Source organism: Pinus tabuliformis, chromosome 4_2 (assembly GCF_031772625.1).
Source record: "Pinus tabuliformis cultivar Carrire ecotype Pingquan chromosome 4_2, CPIR1, whole genome shotgun sequence".
In the NCBI taxonomy this organism is placed as follows: Eukaryota; Viridiplantae; Streptophyta; class Pinopsida; order Pinales; family Pinaceae; genus Pinus; species Pinus tabuliformis.
Window position 1 is genome coordinate 596,647,913 of NC_142304.1, and position 27,622 is coordinate 596,675,534.

The window sequence follows — 27,622 nt, forward strand, 5'->3', positions numbered from 1 at the left end:
GAGTGTGACAGCCCCCGATCTGAGCCGTTGTTGCAGTGCCTAGACATTATGTGCGACAACAAGGTCTAACATGCCTTATTTCAATAATTTTACAAACAAAGCCATAAAACAAGTTTGCTTAAGTGTTCAACAAGTCTAAGGTCACAAGTTGACCATGTGATAGCTCAAAATCATAACATAAATGGCAAAAATAGCCCACATGTCTGGGAAATAATGATCTCCACCATGACATCATCCTCCATAAATACTCAAGGCACTTCAAGCAAGTGACAAAATGGATCATGAGTGTTCCTCACTCCAAGAAAAGCTCAAAGTGCATGGGTATGTCTCCATAAAGTGCCTTTTCAACCATGACATCATCCAAATTATGCCCTACATCACCCTTCTAGGGTTAAGAGGAGTGATGTGCCATCATGATATGCAAGCGTTGGGGTCCAAAAGTGATGTGCAAGCCCTCCCAAGTCATCTCAATAATATCCAACCTTCATCTGGGCATTGAAACAAGCAACGTCCAACAAATAGTGTCAAGGCCACGTTAGGGGTGTCCTAGGTCCATCTAGGACCATTATCAAGTATTCCAACACCCAACATCATTGGCTCAGTATTTCAGAATATGGGGGTACATATGGGGGTCAAGTACCATGTGGGATCATCTCATGTCCCAACACTCATCTCTAGAGGGGCAACACTGCATCATGAAGGTCATAATTGATGTTGTGATAACACCACTTGGCAAAAACCCCTCAAGATCAAGTGAGATCAATAATCATTAGGGACATAAACCATTAAAGCACCATAGTGGACCATATCTAATGTTATGGGCACCAAAATACTTCACACAAACTCACCTTCAAATGTTCCAACTAGATCAGGCCCTGTAAACAAGTTACCTCACCTATATTAGGGATGATTAGGTCAACAAGCCTAATAGGTGTTTCCAACCCCCAAGGGGAGTGACATGTCCTAGGTTAACCCACTAAGCCATAGGTGTGTGTGATAATGATGGTTGTGGAGTGGGAAAGGCTTTGGGGCAGGTTCCATAGCCATGAGACCAACCAATCGAGGTCCAATATCCAAAGTGTATAAATGTAAGGAGGTAGCAATCATGGTGGCATAAGTTAACCCTCTCCTTGACCTGCTTTTTTCACCCTTCTGGTGTGCCTTTTACTTTAATGATTTGTCTTTATTTGGTGCATAGCTTAGGAGTCAGATCTTGCTTCTTTTGTTTTTCAATACCCCTTTAAGATGTAGCATTTTCCCACTCATCAGGGTTGGGACTTTCAAGAGTTCCTTTATTTAGATGAAGCATTAAATGCTTGAGGAACTGGGCGATGGCTACTGAGGGGGGTAGAGCTCATGCTAGGTTATTGCCCACATTCCAAATAATGTCCCAACCATAGTTGCAGGAACCGCCCCCCCCCCAAAGGATCTGGAGGCAGAACCGTGTCCCATAAGGATCCGCCATCGATCCTTCGGTGGAACCACAACCCCGAAAATCGGATCCGCAATTCCGCATTTTTTTGGCGATTCCTAGAAAATTGGATCCGTGGGGCCCCAATCCGCGGATCCGGAAAGGATCGGGTGCGAATCTGTGGAGGTTCGAACATGTATCCACCACGGATCACGAGCGGATCCGAAAGAAGGTGGACGGTTCACATGGTTTTGTGGGGCTTTTTTTTTTTTTTGAAATTTTGAACTATTATGTGAAGAACCATACTTCCGAATACTCCCAAGGAGCCCCTTGATGCTCCCTAATGGTAATGTTAAATTCTTAAAGTAAAAGTGACATTCTCCTTTATCTTTCATTTCCATCATTTTACTTAAATTTTTAACATTACCATGAAATGACTCAGGATGTTTGAGAGTGGTTCCAACCTCATCAGACTTCACATGGAGAAAATAGAATTTCATATCCCATTCCAAATTTAGCAAACTTAACAGTTTTTAGGATCAATGGGATTGTGGGGTTTCATTGGATCATAACATGTATGAGGGCATGTGATTGGAATTTAACCAAGAGCACCAAGCCCTATATGTACCCCAGTGTCGATGTTGCTCCTTTGTCATGGCCTTAGTTTCGATTTGGGGTAGCATTGAATGTGCTCTAGCCATGAAAATTGGTGGAGAGGCTAAAGCACATGAGATCTCCAAGACCCAGAAATGGTTTGAGGAAATTCTACCCAGTTAAGGAGATATTAAAATAATTAATATTTTTAATGGGTTCCTAAGTCTAAACTTAGGAAAATAAAAATATTAATGGGTATTAATATAAAACTAGGTTAGAAAGTTCTAAATGACATGGATCAAGCCAAATCTAATCTTAGCCGTTGATTAGAGATGTAATCTCGACCGTTGAAGACTCAACAGAAAAAGTATAACAGGAGGCTTGAGGGTTAGTTGCAGACACACCAGAGTGATTAGTCAGTGCGATTTTTTAGAGCGGGGTTCGCTAAGAGAAATCGAACAAGTGATCAGAGTTGCAACGAGGGGCAATGAGTGCAAGGCAGAGAGGCAGAGATAGTGTTGAAATACCAACATAGAAGAAGAGAGACAGACGCAGAGCCAGCAGGAGCCACGCAGAGGCCAAAAGGGCCTGCGTGAGTGATGCAAACGCTGCAGAAGTGACGTAGAGGGCCAAAGAGGCTACGCAGAGCCTCAAAGGGCTGACACAGAGGGTTTCAGGATGACGTAGAGGCTAGGAGGGCTGACGTAGTGCCTCAGAGAGGTGCTGGGAGGGTTTCGTGGAGCAGACTTTTAGAATATCTGCTTCCGAAAAAAGGTAATACTGCCGGATTATTTTCTCTGTGGGGTAAGCCAGTTTGGCACCTAGTGTACTCAAGAAAAGTTGCTTAATAATAAAACCCTCAGAATCGCTGCACCAGTTTTCCCAAGATGGGTTTTTCCAAGGACAATTGTCCAAAAATAACGGTGTCCCTTGCATGTTTGTCTATTTCTTTTAGTTGATGATTTGTAGATGGTTGAGACTGCATTATGTTTATTTCAGTATTTATATGGTTAAATAACTTGTTCAGTAATTAAACAAGTAGGCGAAATAAACCAGATGGTGCAAAAAAATTTCTAACGGGTTAGACTTAGAAATTTCAACATGGTATCAAAGCATTGCACATCACAGGAGAGCTGAAAGCACCAGCTGAATCAGAGAATTTGTAGCAAAAACAGTTGTCCCGAGTGACAAAATTTGTTCCTAAGCAGAAAGCAACACAGAAGGGGTGACGCAGAGGGCTTGCGTCATTAGTGCAAGCCAGAGAAGGGGCCAGCGCAGAAGCAGTGAGAGGCTCATGAAGAGCCACGTCATCCTGCTCAGCCAAGTAGGAGTGATGCAGTTGGCTAGTGGAGCGATTTAGCCACTGTCGAGATTGCGCAGAGCCTAGAGGGTCGGTTCTTCAGTTGCTGGGGCATAGGAAGTTATGGGCAAATTGCGGAAAGTGAAGCTGGTGGGGTGTTGTTGCTGTCGAGGCAGAACAGTACCTAACGGGACAGAACCAAGGTAGAGGGAGTCGCTACCTAGGTGGATTTCTAGCCAAGAAATCCAGATCAGTGTTGCAGGAGCATAGGAGATCAGAGAGGTGCGATTCGACTGTTGGCAGAAGGATTTCCAAGAGGGAAATCAAGACTCAGAGGGAGTCTAGAAGAGATCTTCTAGAAGGGAAGTAGAGACTCAGAGGAATCAGAAAAAAAAGAGCAAAGATGGCCCTGAACAGACTGAGGGATCAGGACAGGCTGGACGGGGCGTCCAACTTTGTCATCTGGAAGGCCAAGATCCTGTCTGTTCTAGATAAACATCGCATCAAGGCCTTCGACTTGAGAACTGTGGCTATCCCAGTCGACCCAGCTGATAACGAAAGGTATGAGGATGTGTGGCCAAGCGAAATGCATAATCCTTGATAGGGTTTGTTGTCGCACAGAATGTTTAGACACCACGACAACGGCTTAGATCGGGGGTTGTCACCCTGATCCCCAATCTCTCCGTTTAAGTTGTCTCCGTACAGCAGGCTAAGGGGAGTAGACCCTATGGAAAAATGAAATGAAGAACTAGTTGGGAACCAACCAGTTCTTGAGACACAGTGAAGCAACCAAGTACTTGATTAAGATTTAGCAAGACTTATAGGATTTAATTAGATTTTAAACGATTGATACCAATGCCTTATGGAGTCAACGATCTTCCTAGGGAAATTAAGACCAAGTAATCGATTAGCAATTGCTGCTTAGATAAATGACTATCTTATATGAAACGCAAATCCTAAAGCTAATGTGAGATGCAAGAATCTCAGTTAATTTTAGTTAAATGCCTATTTGAATTTGAATCCTTTGATCCTTTCTGTGTTGAGCCTGATTTCGTAGTAATTGGCAGAGAGAAGATAAGGTGAAGCACACTAAGGTGTGATTAACGATACCTCTCCTGAAAATCTAACATACCCGGTGCCTCCGGCACTGCAGAGAGTTGTGGCTCTGACGACTGCAAGGTCACCGTTTTAAGTACTATTAAAAGCAAGCTTCTCAAGCAAAGATAGATGGATACCTATTTCTCTATCGACCAAGCTTATGCTTGGAAGTAAATTTTATTTATCCAAAGCTAACTTATATGCAAATGCACTAGATGATGAGATGAAGTCAAACTCGGGGATTAGAAACACTTGTGTCGCAAAAGCTCTTAATCAGAAGACTTAAAAATAAACTCCTAAAAATATTACGATTAAACCACAAGCTTATTTCAAATCTTTTTGATACAATTATAGCTCAAAGAGAACAAAAACTTCTTTGCAATTTAATATCAATGTCAACAGATGCTCAAAAAAAATACTCAGCAAAGATATGCAATTTATTACAATTCCACGACAAAGTACTTTAACAATTACTTCAAAATATCTAACGTGTAATGAACATCAAATAATTCAAGTAACGATGATCAATTTCAATAGATGCAAAATATTCTAGCGATTAAATTTCTAGAGATCCAAATACTTAAAAAAAAAAAACATGAAATTTAAATGCTAATCAATTCACAATTCTAGATTTAAAATGATTTATGCTTAGTGACCCAAATCTAGGAAAATTTACCACTTTCCTATAGTCAATCTTTAGATATGAAAAAAATTTAAGTCTATTTTGACTATGGAGAAGTTAAAATGCTTAATACCACAAAAGTTTTCTTTAGATTTTACCCTTAACACACAAAAGAACACCAAGAAGGAACTATAGATTAATAATTTAATTAGTCCTTAGGAAAACTTCTTCGATGTGCTAAGTTTTATGAAGCAAGACTAATGCGGTAAATGATCAATTAAGATTTTTTAATGTGACCAAAACAAATCAAAATGATTTAATAATTTTTCAAATTTTTTAAATGGGCCAAAGGCCACATAAAAAATTTAAAATCTTTTAATGTGAAAAATTAATTTCGATTTAATTTTTAGTCACATAAAATGAACCTTTTTAAGTTTTTTTAAATGTTTAGAAATTTTTTAGAATTTTTAAAATTTTTAGATTTTTTAAATTTTAATAAAAAATCGAAGTCATTATAAAAATTGAGACAATGTAAAATAAAATCAAATAAAAATAAAAGAAATAAAAATAAAACAGAAATCAAATTTTTGTTTTTTGTTTTTAAATAAAATACCAAAGAAATTAACCAAAGTCTAACCCAAAAGAATAAAATGAAATCGGACTATGTATATCTAAACCCTAACCATGAAAAACTTAAAAAAAATATATAAACAAACAGAACCCAACAAAAAGAAAAATCGAAAGTTTTTTGCCTTTGATATTTCTACAGGTCGACGACGGGAGAGCAGTGACAACGGAGGAAGGGATGCCCGTGAAGGTTTGCAGTTTTGGATTGAGGCAGCACGCAGGAATGCTTGCAGTTCTGCGGAGGAGGTAGTGAGATGGAGCAGCGATGGAATGGACTAACGCAAGAGGGAATATGGCTGCAGCGAGAGGGATCCGCTAGAGGGTGAGGGAGCTACAGGTGGTCAATGGATGGGTGATCTGTTGCAGGAGCTTGACGCATTTTTCTTTTTGCTTGTGATGCAGGTTCGACGATGGAGGGGAACTACGGCGGACAGGGACCAAGGCAGTACGCAATGGCAGCGACAGAGGGAGAGTGAGGGAGGAGAATGTAGGCCGACGGAGGGAGAGCAGATGCAAGTCAAGGGGACGCAGAGATGAAGATAAGGAGAACAAAAACGTACACAAAAATTTCGAAATCTCCCAGAGAATAGAAAAACGCAGCAAGAGAAATGAATAAACCCAAGGCAGCAAAACAAATCCGAAATTTTTTGTTGGAAAACCCTAGGCAACGAAGAAACTGTAGCCCAAAACTCAAGATAAACCCAGAAAAACGAATTTCACAGCAATGTATTTTTATGCTTCAGATTTATCAATGAAACCCTCGTTAAATCGTTTCCAGATTTAAAAAATTTCAAACCCTTGGACTGCAAAAAGGATGGATGATATTCCTGCAAGAATAATTTCGAGGCCAGATCTTACCTTCCAGGGCCTAGATCTGGCTTCAAATCAAACTTGACCTTCAGATCTGCAACCTGTACCTCAAAACAAAAACACCCAGAACCTAGATATACAAAATAATAAATAAAACCCCAAAAATCCAAAGTCAAAAAACCCAACAAAAAAAAAACTTTACAGATCTATGCACAGATATGACAGAGCTGTCAGATTAGAGGAGTGTGAATCTGACTCCGCTCCTAGATTTGATTATTTAAGGCTCTCAACAACCAAACTTATCAATTTCGCACATAAAAATTTTAATTTTTAAATTTTAAAGGAGGTGCTTAGCTCAAAACCCTTCATGCATCGCCAATAAAAAAATCTTATGATAAGCCCGAGATCAAATGAAGTTGGGCTCTTCAGAAAATACGGAACGGGAGTTGGCTAGTCCAACCGAAGACTCCCCCTAACACCCGAGGATCTAAAAAATCAAGACTTTCCTGCAAAACTCAATTCAGCCATCAAAATAGAGCGAGAAAATAATAATAAAATTCAGATAAATAGAGATACTTGCTATTACATTCAAAATTTAAATTATCACTTAAACCCCAGTGACTGAGCAAGATACATGTACTCAAATCACTTTTTCAGAAGCTATTATCAATGGCTAAAAAAAAAAATTACGCATGAAAAACAACACATCTTACAGTATTTCCATGAAGAGTAACACCGGCGAAGATTAACCCCAAAGTCTTTCATTATTATTCAGAAAAATATTACAGAAGAGCTTTTTGCTTAGCACGCGACTCATATCTAATGGATCCACTAACAGATGACCTCCTCTTTAAAGATAAATCCTCCAACGGCTAGTTTGAGTGATCCTCGACAAAGCAATCTCGACCATTGATGAAAATTAAAATTTCTTTTAATCTCATCCGTCGAAATATTAAATTCTTGAGGAAATTCGAATTTTTCAATTAAATACATTTTAATTATCTCAAAAATAAAAAATAAAATAAAAATTGAGTTAATTTCCTCAAAAATTTGACTTTGACTTAACCCCCAAGGACCAAAAGCTTAAAATTTAGCAAAATAATTAATTTACCTTAGTCCCGGGACCTTTTAAATTTTGATTTTTAAGGACCGACAAATTTTGCCTTTGGAGAATTTAAATTTACCTAGGACCTAGAATTAATTAAATTTCTAGCTTAAGATTTTAATTAATTTTTTGCCAAAAAATTTAATTAATTAACCTATGAGGGGATAAATTATTTTTCCAATCCTCAAGACACTTTACATCATAATTTTCATATCTTTTACATCATAAAGGGGAAAACCCATTTGTAATAGACCCTCACAGACTACCCATTTCTGTGACACAAATATAATCCAACAGACCAAGCAATTTGTAATAAAATAACCTAACCAAATAGTTAGGATTATTCCCAAATCACTTTTACATAGACTCGATCTATAACACTAGGACTCGCCTAAGATCCCAGTGACAATACATTCCAGCTTTGGGGTAAGACTGAAGGAAAACTCTGCCGACCATCCGAGAATGGATCGGTGAGACAAAAAACCTCCCAAAATGTAGGTCGTCACCAGAAAAGTAGGTTTACCTACGCAATTACATACATGACACAGATCTGCTGAGATTATTTACATCAAATACATGCAAAATGGATTTACATTGTAACATAATAACCAGGGTGATGATGCATGTTGGATGGCACGAACACATCAATCAGGCGCTATCCCTTTTGTGAAAAAAGGGGGTGTACTGCTATGGGTCATTGATACATAGTGGTCAATAGGGTCAAGGATCATGTAGTCCAGCATATTGCCGAGAAGGACACGGCAAAGGAAATGTGGGATACCCTGAAGACACTGTATCAAGGCACTTTTGTACAGAGGAAGATGCTACTGGAGAATCAGTTGCAGTCGTATCAGATGCAAAAGGGGGAGCAGATAGATCACTTCCTCAGCAGGTTGCAGGAGATCCGAGACCAACTAACTTCCATAGGGGCCACACCGAATCAAGAGTTAATGGTGAGGACCGCCCTGAACGCAGTCTCCGAGGAGTGGGAGACGTTCGTCCAAAGCATTTTGGGCAGAGCGAATCTTCCCGAATGGGAAGAATTGTGGGCAGCTCTTCGCCAAGAAGAGATCAGACGGCTGACCAAGACAGGAAGTAGCAGCAAAGGAGCCCGGGTCAAGAAAGAGGAGGAAGAGGATGTGGCTTTGGCATCTGCGGGGCAGCAAGGGAAGAGGAAGAAAAAAGACCTCTCCAAGATTAAGTGCTTCAACTGTGGGGAGTTGGGCCATTATGCAAGCCAGTGTCCCAGGAAGAAGAATAAGGGAGAGGCGTCTAACTCCAAGGCAGCGCCAGCTAAGGCGGAAAAGGAGGTAGAGGATGATGACGATTGTGCCATGAGTGCTCATGTACCTCTAGAGAAGAGGTGGGGTGACATCGAGTTGTAGTCAGGAGGACTACAGCAGATAACGGGCAAGATCCTTGAGGTACCCAAACTCTTGGATCATATCCAACTACAGGAGCCCAAAGTGATAGTAGCAAGAGAGCGGATGTCGATAGAAGCGGGTGCGGATGGAGCAGTAGAATAGTGCTAGAGTGCAGTAGTCCCTAGGAGCGCAGTGGGAGTTGCAGCAATGCGAGAGGCATAGAGGAGGTTGCAGTAGTGCAGGAAGGCACAAAGGTGCTTGCAACAGTGCGAGAGGCATAGAGTTGTTGTGATAGCACAGAGGTAGTAGAGTGAGCACAGGATAGTAGCAGAGGGAGCTTCAACATCAAGAGGGTTTCTAGCCTGACAAGGATGTCAGTAGTTGGGTAGATCAGTTACCATCGTCTCAGTAACTAAGTTGCAGTGTAGCAGTAGCAACGGTAGTGCTATGGGCAACATGATGCAACATGAGGAGAGAGGGCTGCAGTGTTGGAAGGAAGGACCAGCAGTAGCACGAATGCAGAGTCTTTGTCATACAGATGTAGCAGTGGCAGTGGTAGAGCCATGGGCAGCAGTACAGGATGCAACAGTGTAGAGGATGTTGGGCAGAAAGGCTAAGCATCAGCACAGGTACCAGTGTCGGATGATCAGGGTGATGCTCAATGGTGGAGTATTACTAGAGCACATTCCTCGCTAAAAGGGAGTGTTAATTTGGGGTAGCATCAGATGTGCTCTAGCCATGAAAATTGGTGGAGAGGCTAAAGCACATGATATCTCCAAGACCCAAAAATGGTTTGGGGAAATTCTACCTAGTGAAGGAGATATTAAAATAATTAATATTTCTAATGAGTTCCTACGTCTAAACTTAGGAAAATAAAAGTATTAACGGTATTAATATAAAACTCGGTTAGAAGGTTCTACATGACATGGATCAAGCCAAATCTAATCTTAGTTGTTGATTAGAGATGTAATCTCAGTCTCTTAAGACTCAACAGAAAAAGTATAAGAGGAGGCTTGAGGGTTAGTTGGAGACACGCCAGAGTGATCAGTCAGTTCGATTTTCTAGAGCAGGGTTTGCTAAAAGAAATCGAACCAGTGATCAAAGTTGCAGCGAGGAGCAGTGAGTGCAAGGCAGAGAGGCAGAGATAGTGTCAGAAGACCAGCGCAGAGGAAGAGAGGCAAACGCAGAGCCAACAGGAGCCACACAGAGGCCAGAAGGGCCTACGTGAGTGATGCAGAGGGCCAGAGAGGCTGCGTAGAGCCACAGAGGGTTGACGCAGAGGCCAGGAGGGCTGGCGCAGTGCCTCAAAAAGGTGCTGGAGAGGGTTTCGTGGAGCAGACTTTCAGAATATTTGCTTCCGAAGAAAGGTATTACTGCCAGATTATTTTCTCTATTGGGTGAGCCAGTTTGGCACCCAGTGTACTCAAGAAAAGTTGCTTAATAATAAAACCCTCAAAACTGTTGCATCGGTTTTCTATTTCTTTAGTTGATGATCTATAGATGGTTGAGATTGCATTGTGTTTATTTCAATATTTATATGGTTAAATAACTTCTTCAGTAATTAAACAAGTAGGCGAAATAAACCAGATAGTGCAGGAAAATTTCTAACAAGTTAGACTTAGAAATTTCAACACTAAGCAATTATGTACCCTTCACTCAAGTCAAAATCATTGATCAGGCATGTTAGGCTTGGATTAGGCTGTTTGATCAATATTAGGCAATGTTAACTAATATCCCTATAGAATTGAAGTAGAGGCAAAGGCTAGACAAGAGAAGTGGAATCTAGATTCTAGATGGTTGATGCTGGAATAATTAATCATTGATGTATAATGGATGCCATATCTATCTTGATTTATGTAAAAATATTCATGTTTTCATGTCTTCTACAACTAATTTGGTATTTTGGATTTTTAATATAAATGCAAAAAATATAAATATATATATGGTAGACACTTCTGAGACGCTTCGCTTCCTAGATTTTTGGGAAATGATGCTTCCGCATCCAAAAAATGTCACTGCTTCGTGCAACATTGGTACCAACCATCTTTTGCATTATACATTTTCTTACTTTGTGGCTTTATATGCTTTTAACTTTCTTTTAGTTGCATCAGACTCCAGGGCCAAGTTTCCAAGCCCTGACTCTAGGAAGTAGATGAAAGGTGTGAATCCCAATGACCAATGACTACTAACTCAAAGAATAGAGATGGATAACAAGGAAAGATGGAGAGTGGTAAGTATGGATTACATTAGGCATGCTACATCAATCCATGTTTCCCTGATAATGCCCTCCCTAAACCCTAACACCTTAGAGAAGTTCTCACTGGACTAAAGTCAAAGACTAACATGTTAAGTGAAGTTTGGTAACAAGAATATAATTAAGATCGGTGAATCATCCAATTTTCCCTATGACCAATATTAGTATGCCCATAACATTAAATGAAAGTACATGATTGCAAAAATTGTTAAAGTACCTACCAACAAATGACCCACCTTCCTTCAAGAAGAAATGCCAGATGGGAGAGAGATCTAACCGGAGCAAAGTTAGAGTATCGTGGCAAATATTATGTACCAATCATCAAAGGGCTATTGGTTGGTTGGTTATCCAGAGAGGAAAAAAATCTCTCCTAGGGCTTACCCACTTATTGGTGTGTAACAAGTACCTCCCATAGAGACAAAGAAAATTTAAAAAAAAAGGTAAATCATTATTTCTACTTTTATTTTGATGTCACGGAACACTCTGCTTTCAAGCCATGTGTCCCACATTAAACACCTAAACACTTGGTACTTGAACATCAGACACTCAAGGGACACACGACCAACACTCAAGTCATGCATGTCTTCAACAGTGACTAATGGCTATTGTCTCATGTATTGCATTAGTCAATTATTTTCAGTATCAATATCTGAATTTTAATGCACTGGTCCTAAAGCCAATCACTTTTGATGATGGTGATCCTTTTGAATAGTCATTTGCCACACCAACATATGCAACACATAGATTGGATACAATGGATGAGGATGCATCCACAAGGTACATAGATAGTTTGTCAAAAAAAATCTATGAAAGTATTTCATTTATCCCATTTGTATATGAACTAGAGGGCAAGACTTCATGCCTCAATGCCTCATTTAAGAAATCAAAACTAAGAGCCAACTATGTACGAAGAAAAATATAAGTAAATCAAATATAAATAGAGTAAATGAGGAAAAAAGGAGAGGGGGAGGTGGGTTGCACCAAACGTTACAAGGGACCAAGAATGTTGGGAGGGAAGCAACATAACAGCGACTTAAAGTGGGACAAATCAAAAAAGGATGGAATCAAGAAGGCAAAGAAATGAAAAAATACTTAATAAAGTGTTATTGTGTCGAGAGGTGCTCTACAACCCAGTATGGGGGCGATGTTTTAGTGGTGTAAATGTTTCTAAACATTCACATTTATTTTTCGGCTTAGTTAAAAAATAATAAAAGGTTAAAAGTAATATAAAGCCCAATATGCAGGAGATGTTGTAGTGCTCGTAAATTAGTGTAAACATTTGAATGTTGGCTCAATTAATAATAAAAAGTTAAAAAGTAACAAAAATAATAAAATTTAATTTGTTATATTGTAATTTTGTTTTTATTAATAAAATTACAAACAATTTTTTAAATAAACAAAAATCATAATATGCATATCACATTAAAATATATAACATATAAATTGTAGCTATAAATTAAGAACCATTTTACCATATTAAAATAATGATTTCATAACCATATTTAAATCTAATTAATAAGCACACAAAACTTAATACCTACAATATAACAAGATTCTTAACCATGAATATTCACCCCAACTTAACCATGGATATTATTAACTTGTAAATAGGCATTGTTACAATACCATACTATAAATATTATTAACTTGTAAATAGGCTTTGTTACAATACCATACTATAGATATTATTAACTTCTCAATAGGCTTTGTTACAACACCATGGGCCAATACCATGGCTTATCAATACCACATGCCCAAAAACCATAATTCATTTCATAATCAAAATATTTTATAAAGAGGGGAAGGCAGGAGCAGGAGGGATAATTATTTGCCCCGATGGAGAAATAGAGCTCAAATTTGCATGGGGGTTGGGGAAATCCTCCAATAACCAGGCAAAGGAATTAGCACTTTGGCAAGGCCTAAAACTAGCTCTTGCAAGATGTATTCATCAATTAACTGTATTGGGTGACTCAATGCTAACTATTCAAAAATTCCACAAGGCCAAAAATCTCAGCTGACAAGATGCGCTCTCTTTCGATGCAAGGATTAGAAATCAAATACAAAAATTTGAATCTATCTCCTTGTTGAGAAATCTAGGGCAGAGATGAGGTGATTTCTCTAGCAATGATAACTACTTGTGAAGACGTTTTACTTTTATTAATTAGGTTCTTCTTTGACTTGTTTATTATTATGTGTTCTTCTTCATCAAATAGCTACCAAATCATGAGGAACAAGGACACAAAATATAGGCTATCAGCCAAGGCCAAAATGTTGATTTCTAGTAGCATCGGATGTGCTATAAGTCACAAATTTTGCAAGGAGGCTTAAAAACATGCATTCTCCAATACCCAGAAATTGTTTTGGGAAATTCCACCCAGAGATAGTTTTATTAAAATAATTAATTATTTTTAATGGGACCTATGGGTATTAATCTAAATTATGGGTAAAACTTCTAGAAGAAGGTGGAGATCAAGTCAATATGATCCTAGCCATTGATTGGGATCTAATCTAGGTCGTTGATTAATCAACGAGAGGATTATAAGAGAAGGCTTGATGGGCACTTAGAGAACACACTGAAGTTCAGAAGATCGAATTTCTGAAGTAGAGCAACTGTCGGAGAGAAATTCAAAGTGAGCTTTTGCAGTGAGGGGCAGAGATAGTATCCAGAAGAGGGAAGTTTTCCTGGGCTAGGGAGTACAAGACACAGAGGGCAAAACGACATCCAGAGAGAGGATGACGTTGACCCACACAGAGCTGACGTAGTGGCAACGCAGAGCCTAGAGGGAGAACAAATTCCTGCTGAACAAATTGAGTTTCAGAAGCCGGGAGCCGAGGTGTGAGACCAGGAGGCAGAAAATTGAAATTTCTTGGCAACAGAGGATCCATAAGAGTAGCGCAATCCCCAACAGAGGTGACGCAAAACCTGCGTAGGGTTGACGCAGATCCGCATGGAGGCTAACGCAGATCCGCGCAGAGCCTCCTTCCAGCGAGATCAGGGTCAAATTCTTCCACTGACAGGGTGAGATCATCTCACTATTTGTTTTGTCCAGTTTCTCTCTGTATCGAATAGCCAGTCAGGCTTCCAATGAATTGTACTCATATTTACTACTGCATAATAATAAAACCCTCAGAGCTACTGCACCGATTTTCCCGCATTGGGTTTTTCCGAGGACTTTTGTCCAAAAATAACAGTGTCATTGTGTTGTACATATTTCCTATTCAGTTTCTTGTTTCGGCATATTATTTTTAAATAGTGAATGTTGCAGTTGTATTTACTTCGATATTTACCGTAGAACACAGTAAATAACTTGTATGGATTAACAAGTAGGAGAAGTAACATTAGTTTGTTGCAGTAGGGATTCCGGGTTTAAGAATTTTCACATGGTATCGAAGCTGCAGGTGAAGCAAGAAGAACAGAGTCGGAAGACCCAGCGCTGAAGGAAGAAGGGAATTCGAAATTCCTGTAGAGGCAGTAATTCGAATCCCCAGAGAGTTTGCGCAGTTCAGGCCAAGAGGGCTAGATTTTCGTGGTAAATCTCTCTCTGAGTGAGTCGACAGAGAGGTAAGATTTCCAGATCGAAATCTGTCAGCGACAAAGGGAGCAACGCAGCAGAGGATTCAATGAAGAGGGGTTTTTCTGGTGGGACGCAGTTTTTCTGCAGGCAGTTGCTGGGCAGAAAGACGTCAGAGGGAAGAGAGAGACACGGTTGAGGGAATTCTTCCTCAAAGGACTTCCAGCCAAGAAGTCTGAATTCTCATCAGCTGAGCAGCAGCAAGGGGCAGCAGATCTACTGACTCCAGCAGGGAGTGCATAGGCTAGCCCAGCAGCAACGCAGAGGAGAGAGGAGGTCATTCGACTTTCTATTTGGCAGAGATGGCAGCCAGTGGACTAAGAGATCAGGACAGGTTGGATGGGGCATCCAACTATGTAATCTGGAAGGCAAGGATGTCATGCCTTCTAGATGAGCATTTTCTCAAAGTCTACATCGACAGCGTGGTAGTTGAGCCCACAAATCCAGATCAGTTCAAGAAGTACAAGGGAGAAATTGCGAAGACAAAAAGAATGATCCTCAACAGAGTAAAGGATCATATAGTCTGTCACATAGCTGGCAGAAATACTGCTAAAGAAATGTGGGATGCATTGTCGACGCCGTATCAATGATCTTGCGAGCAGCGAAAGATGTACTTGGAGTAGAAGATGAGATCTACGCAGATGCAGAAGGGGGAACATTCGTTCCTCACGAAGCTTCATGAGACCCAAGATGAATTGGTAGCTGTGGGGTCAACACCTCAAGGTTCCGAGATGGTAAGACTTGCCCTAAATTCAATATCTAAGGGATGGAAAGTCTTTGTCCAGAGCATCCTAGGCAAGGCGACTTTACCAAATTGGGATGAGATGTGGGCAGCTCATAAGCAAGAGGAGTTGAGGAGGGACTTGGTGAAGTGTAAACTTAACGGAAGCAGCAATAGCGGGTCGAAGCCCAAGGAGGAGGAAGAGAATGTAGCCCTCGTATCCAAGGGGCAGTAGGAGCAACGGAAGAAGAAGAAAGATGTTTCGAAAATCAAATGCTTCAAGTGTGGTGAATTCGGTCAGTACGCAACACAGTGTCTTCTCAGAAAGAAGGACAAAGATGAGAAGCATGATCCAAAAGTTGCAGCCGTGAAAATTGAGGAGGATGAGTTTGCCATGACAAGCGAGGTACCTCCAGGAGGGAGGTGGGCTGATTTAGAGTTGTAGTTCAAAAGAGCTACAGATGGGCATGATCCTTGAGGAGACCACCTCTCGGATCAATTCCTTGCTACGAGAGCCCAGATCAAAAGTAGTAGGATGGACTAGAGTCAGTTGGTGCAAAGGAGTGCCAGAGTGACAATTGCAGTGATTAGTAGCGCCAAAGACTGAGCAGAGTTGGCAGTAGTGCAGATGGCACAGAGCAAAGGTCAGCAGCAGCCAGTGTTTTAAAAAACGGCCGGCTCGGAACCGACTCGGCCGAGTTGGTCCAAGCCAGGCCTCAATTTTGTGACTCGGCTAAGTAACTGGTTCGGCCAGCTCGGTATTAACCCGGCCGGCTCGGCCGAGTCCGTATCACTTGGCCAGCTTACGTATAGCGGCCCAGGCACCAAAAAAACTGCGATTTTTTTAAAAAAAAATTATTAATCGCTGACTATTGATGACTGGTATGATGACTATTGAAGGAATCACGCATGATCTGTCAAATTTGATATCTCAAATGACAACATTATAATTTAGGTTCTTACTCAAAGACCAATACTAGAAAATTAAGTGTGAGTTAACAAATATTTTTTTAAAGCTAATGTATCACATGCTCAGAAGCAGGACATTAGAAGCTTGATGACAGTCAAAGCATCTAATAGATGCTGGATCATCTTTCAAGAATCATGACATACCATATCTTGCTAATTGGAGGCAGAGAAGTTTTTGCAAAGCTCTCTAAAGGATCATGTGTACAATACTCAAGGTCTTTACTTAGCTATCTTACAAACAAGCTAATGTCATATATTAGAAAAAGAGACCGTGAATAGTATATGAATCCATGAAGTACATGTTGCTGGTATTGACCTCCTATTGAAGAGGCTTTGGCAATTTTTAGTATTCATTTTGTAAGTATATGCGAAGTCTTGCAGAATGTCTAGTATGAGATCTACATTGCAAAAATGAAACATGGATGCTAAGTCATGGAGTCTATTCCTTACACCCCAAAGTAGTCAAAACTTGAAAAAGGATCTCTATCATATAGCAGACCTTGTTGGAGTAAGTCTGTTTTGGACATGACAAACCTAATGTTTTATTTAGCATGGGTTCCATGCTTTATTATTTTATTATTAGGTCAAATCCTCCATTATAGGCTTCTAGGGTTTATGTCATAAGTCCTAGTCCATGTCTTCATGTAATAGATCCTTCTTGGGCTTTATTTGTCAACGAAGAAAATTGGTTTTTTTATGTAAATTGAGTCAAATAGACCTCCTCCACCAAGACAGACTCAACAGGAGCCCCAAACTACAATATACTATTGGACAGTGCACTGGGTGCCATTTTGATATAATGGATATATTCATGAGCCTACTTTGATCATATATTCTCTTCCATCTATATTCTAATGTTGTGTGTTTGGAAACATGAATGAAAATCTTTAAAATTATGTTTTTTTATAAAAAAATAAATATTTAATGTATTTTTTACAACGACCGAGTCATTGAAATCAAGCCGGCCGAGTCGATACTGAGTCGAAGTCGGAATCGACCCTCGGCCAAGTCGGTGTTGGAGTCGGAGTTTTAGAACATTGGCAGCAGCGCAGAGGCTTCAGAGGGTAAGCGCAGAGACTAGCAGCAGTCAGAACTCTAGCAATGAGATACGTCATACTGAACACCAGTTCAGTGATTTGGGATGCTTTTTCGTTGCTGATGCAGTTGGCAGTGGCAGTGCCAGCAGCAGTATGGATGCAGAATTAAGAGGGAGTTGCAATACAAATGAAGTGTTGAAAGTGGCAAGGTCAGCAACAGTACAAATGCACAATATCAAAAGCACAATGCTGGCGAGATCAATGATTTATAGATACCCTCATCATTGTCTCTCTCAGAACATACCCCACCTGGATTCTCTCAGAGTATGTTCCACCGGGACTATTCTTATCTTGGATTCACAATCCTCAAAGAATATCGGTCCTCTACAACTAAGGTTGTCTTGGATGCCCTATCACATCCTCAAAGAGTATCGGATGCCAGATGCTTACCCAATCCTCCATTTTATCTTCCCAAGTGAAGACAAGAATGATGTGTCTATCTCTCCCTCTTAACTAGGGAGGATATACCCATTCCAATGAAGGAATGTACCCATTCCTATAAAAGGAATGTACCCAAGCTCCCTCTTGACCAAGGACTTGCTTCCAGCAGCTCTTTAGGTGGAGATCATGGGACAAACAACTGCTTGTAGGACTCCTTCCTTCGATGTCATGAGTTTCTTCTTTGATATGGAGCCTACATCTTTTTGGGACTTCTTGTAGGGCACAAACCATCCATCACTTTCATTCAGGAATTATGTCAGTCATGTCATCCTTCTTTTCATTGGAAAGTGATCCATTAGTCCATATCTAGCCTTCTTTCCTGCCCTGCTACCTTCTTCATGTCATGATTCCTTCAGGATCTTTCATCCTATCTCATGAATATCAGTGGTAGATGACATCTACAGCTCTTTCCTTGGTAGCCCTACATTAGCCCATCTAGATATTGTTCAAAAATAGAAAATGAATATTAAACCAAAATTACCTTTGTGATGGTCTTTCATCATGACATCTCCTTGTTTGCATCAACATCCTGCATATATATTGACACATCTCCAAAAATATATACAATGTCAAGGGTCCCATTTTTCAGACTTCATTAGGGTCTTTATATCTTTCCCATGGAGATATCATAGTCAGATCTTTTAGTCCTTGGATGTTGATTGCCTTCTCCATGATCTCTTCCTTTTTTTATTCACACATTTCTCCCCAGGAACTTCCAATCATAGTTCCTTCAACTTTGTCAATCACCTCATATTCCATATGAGGACATATTATGTTGATTTCATCTAGTCAATGTGTGAACCATGCCTTCATGCATCCTTCCAAAGGGAGAGATTCCTTTCTTTTGATCATGCTCTTGAGGTAGAGCATTTATCCATGTTATCTGCAACTATATGACATGACTCAATTTTATCAAATACAAGCATAAATACCACTTTTTCCTCGTTTAGGTCATCTAGAATTCCTTCAGCAGCTTCCTTGATTTAAAGAACTTCAATCACCCTGACATACTTCACTTCTTATAACATCATACCATCATTCCATGAATCCCATACAAGGTGGAATTCTCGACGAGACACTTGCTTCTTCCAGTAGGTGAACCTTCCAATGAAGATTCCAACGGAGGATCTTGATCATCCTCATCTTGCAAATGCTCCTCTTGAATGATGTATGATGAGCTCTATGCTAGATGACTTTCTTTTTCCCATAAGTGCTACTTATGCTTCGAATGAGGTTATCATGAGCCACATCACTCTATAGGTGACTGCTATAGACTTCTATTTCAGCTATCTTTCATGCTTCTTTATGATGATGTCATGAGCTCTTGCTTTCAATCGTATGCTTCTATGATGCTATTTCTTAACAAGATGCATCCTATCATGCTTCTAGTGATTTCTACCACAACAGAAAAAACTTAAAACAAAAACTTGAAAAGAATTAGGTGAAGAAGACTATCTTAATCATAGTAGAGATCTTTTACTTCCTCCTTCTTGGATTTCTTCTTTTCAACTTCTTCTACTTCTTCAGTGATATGGGCTTCTTCCCTTCCTCTTTTGTTGTTGTCCTTCTTAAGCTTAGGACAATCTCTCTTGTAGTGCCCATATTCTTGACATCCATAGCATTGAACCTTTGCCATATTCTTCTTTCTTTTCTGAGGACCAAATTTCCCAAACTTCCCTTTTCTCTTTGCCATGGCAGCATATGCCTGGGTTTGCTCATTTGATCCTACATCAGATTTTGCCTTCAACCTGGTTTCTTCAATTTTGCATAGTGACCACAAATCATTGAATGGAGTAGCTTCCTTCTTCCCATAGATACTTGATGTGAAGTTGCCCCATTCTTCCAGTAGTGCATTGAGCACTATGGTAGTCATCTCTTTGTCAGACATTATCTCTCCCAATTCTTGTAGTTGATCTCTTATTTCAGATATCCTCATAAAGTATGAGGCTATTCCTTCTTCTTTTGATATCTTCATCTTGTAGAGTTCTTGCCTTAACGAGATTACTTCTCCTGCAGTGTTTACGGAGAACAATTCTACAAGTTTGTCATATATTTCTTTTGATGTTTCCAATTTTGATACAAAGGGAATGAGGGGATCCTTAATGGATTCTATGAGAATCCTTGGAGCCCTTACTTCCCCTTTCATATACCTTGCAAGTGTTTGAAAATCTTCCTTCGGAGGTTTGGTGATTGAGCCCTCAACATGTTCCATGACCTCATTTTCTATGAGGTTTAGATCTGTTTGTTTCTTCCATGCAAGAAAGTTTGAAGCCCCAACCAATTTGTTGTTTTCCTTGCAAAAAGACATTTTGACGATTCAGATGTCGACATAAATATACTTACTTGTGAAGATGCTCCTTCAACCTGCTGCCTTCTTGAATTTGATGATGATATAGATAATAGAAAACTTCTTCTTGATGAAGATGGTTTTCTTCAAAAGTGATCCTTGATTCCAAAGAGAGGGAGATCACCTTGAGTCTTTTGATGATGCCAACAGCTCCTTTCTTCTTACTTCTCTTGGATGAGTATACTTCAAGATGCTTTGATTTGATGATTTCTTCAATTCAAGTAGAGTTAGGGTCTTTTGAGTTCTCCTTCCTTGTGATGATGATTTGAGTGAAGATCCCAAGACTGCTTTAACTATGGACTTCTTTGATTGATCTAGGGTTTTGACACTTCCTTCAAGATGATGATGTAGCCTTTGTCTTCAAAATGCCTTGGAGATGAGAGGATCTTCTTGATTCTTTGATGCCCTTGATATCCTTCTAGAACCTTGATCTTTGAGAGCTTGAGTGTCCCTTGTTGAGTTGCCCTTCCTTGACTTGTTACCTTAGCTCTGATACCATGTTGAGAAATCTAGGGCAAAGAGATGAGGTGATTTCTCTAGCAATGATAACTGCTTGTGAAGACTTTTTACTTTTATTAATTAGGTTCTTCTTTGACTTGTTTATTATTTTGTGTTATTCTTCATCAAATAGCTACTAAATCATGAGGAATAATGACACAATATAGCTATCAGCCAGGGCCAAAACCTCTCCAAGCTTGAGAAGAAAACCCACAAAATTCTTCTTCTTATAGAATCTTCAATTGACAAATTCCAAGACCTTTGACCCTTGACCTACAACCCCTCCAAGACCAAGTCAATGCTTCCTCTAGATGAACTTCTTCTTCTACAAGTCAACGCTAGTCAAACCTGTGTCACAACTTCAAATTTCGGCCCTAACTCAAAGTTTTTAGATGGTTGTAGCAGATCTGTAATTTCAGCTTCTACTGCAGAAACCCTAGGTCACATGTGTGGTTGGAATATGGTTCGATTTGCCTCTTTCTGACTTCGCTTGGCCTTTTCTTCTCCTCTTGACTATTCGGCTTGCCAAATTGACCTTCCTTGACCCAAACTTTGGCTTCTTTGAGGGACTGCAATTTTCGGCTTCTTTAGCTGCATGATGATGCCCTAGTCTTCGCACGTTTGGAGGAATATTAGCCCAAAACAGATCAGAAAACACTTTGCTCTTCTTCCTTCTTTCTTTGTTGGGTAATAGACTTCTTTTCTTTCTTATATCAAACTCTTGTATGCTTTGCCGAATGTATCTTGAGTGAGGCCGAGTTGCTCTTTATATAGCCCTTCTTGATCCCTCAAATAGGCCAACTTTACCTTCTAGGGAGGCCGACTACACTTTTGTAGGCCGACTTGATCTTTTGCATTTGACAAGGTCTTGGAGGAGTTTTTACTTTGTCTTTGACTCGAATATTTTTTCTTACAATATGTAACATGCCCAATAAGGGTTATTCATACATGACAATGACTCTTGATTTTATGGACTCAATGACAAATCCTGGAAAGCTCTCAATGGGAGCTTGACCTAAAATAAATTTCCCTCGAGCATGAAACCCATGCCTCAAGAACAATAATAATAAATTTATTTTTCTCTTTCCATTGAATATATAAAGTCAATATTACATATGCCATTATGAAGACCGAACCTAGTTACATATTTCAACACTCATTTCTTCATATAAAAAGAGAGAACAATAAACTGGCCAATGACCAAGCCAATAAAGGCGCAGGCCTTGAACAAGACGCTCTCTTCCTAAACCAAGGAGATCTTTCACTTCAATACATCCCATGATGAACATCTGGAATATTACAAAGGAGATGGGGGATAAAATAATCTGCAATGCAAATTGGATCGTTCAAGCCTCAAGGATTATTAATAATGACAAACTTGAAGAGACAGCTCTTGATTTTGGAATCAAGCTCAGACCATTCATAAAAGTGGTTACTAGCGATGGCACCTGTCACTCTCATGGATAGTAAATGTCATATGACATGTAAATCTGTTATGGGATATATCACATTGCAAGTCAGTGCTAAAACCCTTTGCTTGTGGATTAAATGTTGAATGTATTCTCGTAGGGTGAAAGATAGGGTGCAAGACTCTGGTGAATTCGACAAGATAATGCAGAGCAGAGACTTTAAATGCTCTACAATGAAGACAAAAGGCGAAATTGGGAGTATCCCTGGTTATAAATTGCGAATGATAAGGTTGGAAATGCTCAGAATATCGGTAACTTTCCGATCGTGGCTGAACATGGCTTCTACAATCGAGTCAGGCGATGATAGCTCTAGGCTGGTTCAAGTTGTAGTTATGACGGAGGAAAATTTGATCAAATTAGACAATGTCGTGGAGCAAATTATAATGGAAGTGCATTCGCATTTCTCTTTGGTGATGCAGAAGGTCAAGGCTCTACGAGAGGACGTGGAGAAACTCAGGTTAACAGTGGTCAACCTGGCCACAAAGGTTGACAACCTCAGCTCCAAGGTAGATGGCATAGAAGTGACAGTGGAATTTGCAGCTATTGGGGTTCTCAAGGAGGTATTTGGACTCCATGATCCCCCCTCCAGAAGCAGAACCGTCAGGCAAGCCTGAGGAGAACCTAATCCCAGAACTTCCAATGCAAATAGTGGATGAAAATGGCAGTGCAGTGGCAGCCAGCGAACCTCTAGGAATGTTGTCTTATAAGAATCCGTCATTTTGTTAAATGTTATGTAAAACGACATTTTAAAATGGTATTATATAATGGCCTGTTTTGGAGATCATAAAAAGAGTAGCAATAGATCTTATTTTGAACAATTATGGAGTACAACAGATGTTGATCAGACCATGAATGTAAAGGTATTGGCCCGTTTACCAGATTGATGAATAATATAAAGCTACCTGTTTCTCTTATATATATATATATATATATATTATTTTAATTTAATTTTATAACATTTTTTTTAATTAAATCTAAAAGCAAAAAGGTTATAATTACTTTTGAGATATATTTAAACCCTCTATCCTCACTACTACTAAAAATATTCCATAGATATTCCATAGAGATTAAATCAAGGTTTTAATAAAATTAAAAATGAGAATACTTTTATATAGAGAGATGTGATTCCCTTGGGGCAAGGCCACATAATCAAGGTCGATAGTTTACCCGGTTTACCATCCACAAAATGTGGAGTCTGGGGTTTCCCATGTTTTCATTCCAAGTAAAATATATATATATATATATATATAGAGAGAGAGAGAGAGATGTGAAATTTATATAATATAAATAATATTATTAAGAACCAGCATAGATCCATTTTAACTAAGGATATACCAAGCAATGAGAGGAATCAAATTTCTCGAGGTGCAAACCTTTCCTCAAGTCTTGCACTCAAAAAGAAATTTGAATCTTGAGAGATTTGATCCCTCTTGGCACTTGGTAGATCCAAAGTTAAGATGGATCTATGTTGGTTCTAAGAACATCCAAAATCCAGATGGTACATTTGATAATTCGAAAGTCATAATTAATTTAGATGTAAATTACTAGTAAGTATTTCCTAAGATAATCTATTGAATATGATCACATTCACTCATTAAAACACACTCTCTAATTGTGTTAATCAAATTATTTCCATTAGACATTGTTGCATAAATGCTTCAGGTACTGCATCAGGCAGTGTTTGCATGGATGTCGTTAGGTGTGTGTATGCGCAAAAGTATGGATGTGACAAACGTGAAAATTTTTAAACTACCTGAGAGACACTATGGCCCTCTTAGCCTAGGCCATTCCCTAGAAGACATCCTCAGGCATTGTGTTGTTACCTTCACATCGGTTGATGATGGTGCTAGCTTCCCCTCTAATTCTGGTGCAGATTAATACTTCTCCTCTTGTTTCTTCGTCTAGGGTTTACCTATTAGGTTTACCCCTTTGTACTCTTTATTATGCCTCCTACTCAATTTGCCTCTAGGACATGCCTTGAGCACTCGGGCTCTACCCTATGGCATGTTGTACTTTCTAGTCCGATTGACCTATTTTAATCATTTGTGGACATGAATATGATTGCTTTCTGTTTTCCTTTCTTTCTTTCTTTTAAAGTCGGAATCCATCCAGACATAGGTGCAGAAGGTAATGACTATGGAAGAACAGAGAACATAAGAACCCATTCAACTTTGGCATTAAGAGGCAGGTGCAAAAACAAAATAGAAGGTAGAAAGGAAATATTCCAAGGGTAAAGGAGCATCACTATGATACACCTAGCATACCAAACAAAAAAGAAAGTATGCAGATACCAACATAAATATTTCTTTTCCAGATCTAGATGACATGTATTTATGAACGATGTACACAAGATGAGAAGAATTAAGACAATGTAACAATTGTATTTGTAATAAATCTACCACAATTACCTTCACAGCTCGTACTGAGAGAGAGGTGAAACCACATTCCTTGGCTATCCTTTGGTCCAAAGGGCGATGGCATGAAGCAAGTTTAAAATCACAACCTTTAAACAAAGGAATTGATTCAACCGCAGTAATATGCTTCTCCAATGAGCTCATTTTTCCCCCCACCTAAGCCACAAAACAAGCTATAAATAATCAGAAGGGATCAAATTATAAAATAAGGGACTTAATAAATAAGTTCACACAAAGACTATTACTTAAGTTATTTCTAAGTGCTTCAATCAAAAACAAGTGGTAGATCAAATGGGCATAAATAACGGTCTTTCTGATGGACTATAAGCTGCATACTCCATTGAACATCGGGAGTAAAAGGAACTATATGCTTCTGAAGAATAACAATCTTATTGCACTAAATTAGAAACTAACTAAACAAATTAATCATTTAGGGGTAGAACCAACATGGTCTCACCTAATGCTCCTACCAGCAATAATAGAATCTGGTAGATTCGTAGAAAATACTGAAATATTTATTGATCTAATAAATGGCAAGTAGAACTAATGGTCATGTCAAACTCCTGTTCAAATTATTGAGAATTACAGAGAAGCCCAACTATGCTCATGAGCGAAAGATGGAACTTCAGAAGCAAAAGCCACACATAAGTTACAATGTTTATTTTTACTATCACAACAATTTCCAGCACCTGTAGACAGAGAGTAAGATAAATTGCTGCAACTAAATGAACCAACAAAACTCATGAGATATCCAAAGTAAGAATGCTAGTCATGCAGTAAAAGAATTAACTTGACCATTCATATTTATTATTGTATGCATCCGATTGAGGTTGGTTGTCAATGCCAACCTATGTGGTTGAGCAGATTAGTATTTTATATTAACATTCGTGACGGCAAATGGTAGGAAAATTTCTAAAGGTTTTGACTCTTACATTAGATCAGAATTCAAGCAGTAAATTAGTACGAAAATTCTTACATTTGGCAGAATTCAGTTAGAATTTGAATACTTCAATTCTGCTTTCTAGGAAAATTTATCCAAACTGTATTTAACTTGAAAGAAATCAGTGATATTTTTATTTTTACTTATTCCTTCTTTCGAGAATTCCATGATAGAAGCAAAGAATTATAGGAACTATTTTTGAATCACACATTTCTAGTAGTCTATATTCAGATTGAGAAATTTCCAATTTGCATCATTTAATTAGTCATAAATTGATAGAAGAACACTACTAGTAAATGTCCTTTTTAATGACTACGACAGATAAAAGTAAGCTAACTGCTAAACATGTACATCTGAATAGCAACCACCTTAAATACATTTTAACCCCAGATCTATCAAGCGCCAAGAAGGATCAAATCCCTGGAGGTGTAAACTGTTTTAACAATGCAAAAACTTGGAGAAAGTTTTACACCTTAGGGAATTGATCCTTCAAAAGCTTGATAGATCCAGGGGTTAAGATGGATTAAGCTGGCTTATATATTTTATTAACTTGTTAAAATATAAGTCACATGGTTCAGGTTCAAGTTTGGGTTCAACAAGGATAAAGCTTTGTTCAAATTCAAATTTTCCATTGAGGTATGGATAAGTGTTAATTTTAGACAGCAATGGTATGTTCTATGCTTTAGAGCAATTTTATTTCAATTTCTTTATTAGCCCAGTATCACTATTCAGATTAGCAATCACATCAACATGATAGTAAAACGCAGATAGAACATAAACATAAACAGTAGAAGACAAGCCAAGACAAGAGGACACAAGATGTGGCACCAGCGAGGGACAAACTCCAATGTGGGGAAACCCTTGATCAATTCTTCTTATATTCTTCAATAGATCAGCAAAGAGAGATAGTACAATTTACAAATCTGATATTTTATAACAGCAGTAAAAAACCCTAACCAGAAAAGTCAACGCTGGTCAACAGGGCAGATTCCTTCCTCAATTTAGCTCGATCAAACCCAGTCAACTTCGGCCTCCAACAGCAAGTCTAATCAGCCGAAATAGTCTGAAAAAGTCCAGTCAAAACTGGTCAACAAAAGTCAACCCTACGGCCAGCCCTAGTACAGTCAATGCTGGTCAAAGGAGAGGTCAGATTGCCTCGGTTTTTGTGCCCAGATCTGCAGCCTGCTAGGACAGAGATACCTCACCCAAACCGAAGTCAAAACAGGTCAACGCATCAAGTCAACGCAGTCAAACAGCCTCCCTGCAGCTCGGTCAACGCTGGTCAACATAGTCAACAGAAATCTGTCCTCCTTTCCTTCGCACATGTGAGAGAGAAGACTGCCCAGAAATGTGTACCCAATCACAAGAGGAGAGAGAGAGATGTGAGATCAAATGATGGTAAAATGACTTCAGGTCTCCTTTTTATATGCAACGTTGAGGGTGAATTGGGGGTTTGAGTGCCTATTTTGCTCACTGGCCAACCTTGACAATTTGTCCATAATACAAATAAATTCATATCTTCATTTGTACATATCGGAATCGGATGATCTTTGTATCAATCCTACACCTCCCGGAAAGAGGAATCCAAGAAAAATAGCAGCTGTCATAAATAAGATGACCCATGTGGAGTTTGGCCCTAGTTGCCAATTTTATTACTCCCTCTCAACTAGGGAGAACTCCCTCTGCTAATCCATCTGCCAATCTGTACTATCTCTGCCATCAATGCACTGCTCTGCTCTGCTGAACTATGAAGAAGAAGAAGTGATCGAGAATCTATCATACCATTCTCTACTGACCCGAAGTCGGTCCCAAATAAAAGGAGAGTGTGTTATACCACTCTTACTGACCCGAAGTCAGTTCCAATGTTACTTGGGAGCGGGAGCGAAAGCAGGGAGCGGGAGCGGGAGCGACATTTTCAGAAGCTCCCGGTTTGGGAGCGAATCCCGAAGCGTTTTTTATATAATATATA

The 27,622-nt window shown here is 39.2% G+C and overlaps 1 protein-coding gene across 2 annotated transcripts in view; it reads right to left on the reverse strand.

The window, feature by feature from the left end:
• Positions 1-27,622, reverse strand: part of LOC149170708 (rhodanese-like domain protein) — a 292,286-nt gene that overhangs the window by 183,930 nt on the left and 80,734 nt on the right. For both annotated transcript variants that reach the window (XM_089423995.1, XM_089423996.1), the window contains exon 2: positions 24,708-24,869. In XM_089423995.1, the coding sequence (XP_089280121.1) occupies positions 24,708-24,869 (162 nt within the window). The remainder of the gene's footprint in view (positions 1-24,707; positions 24,870-27,622) is intronic.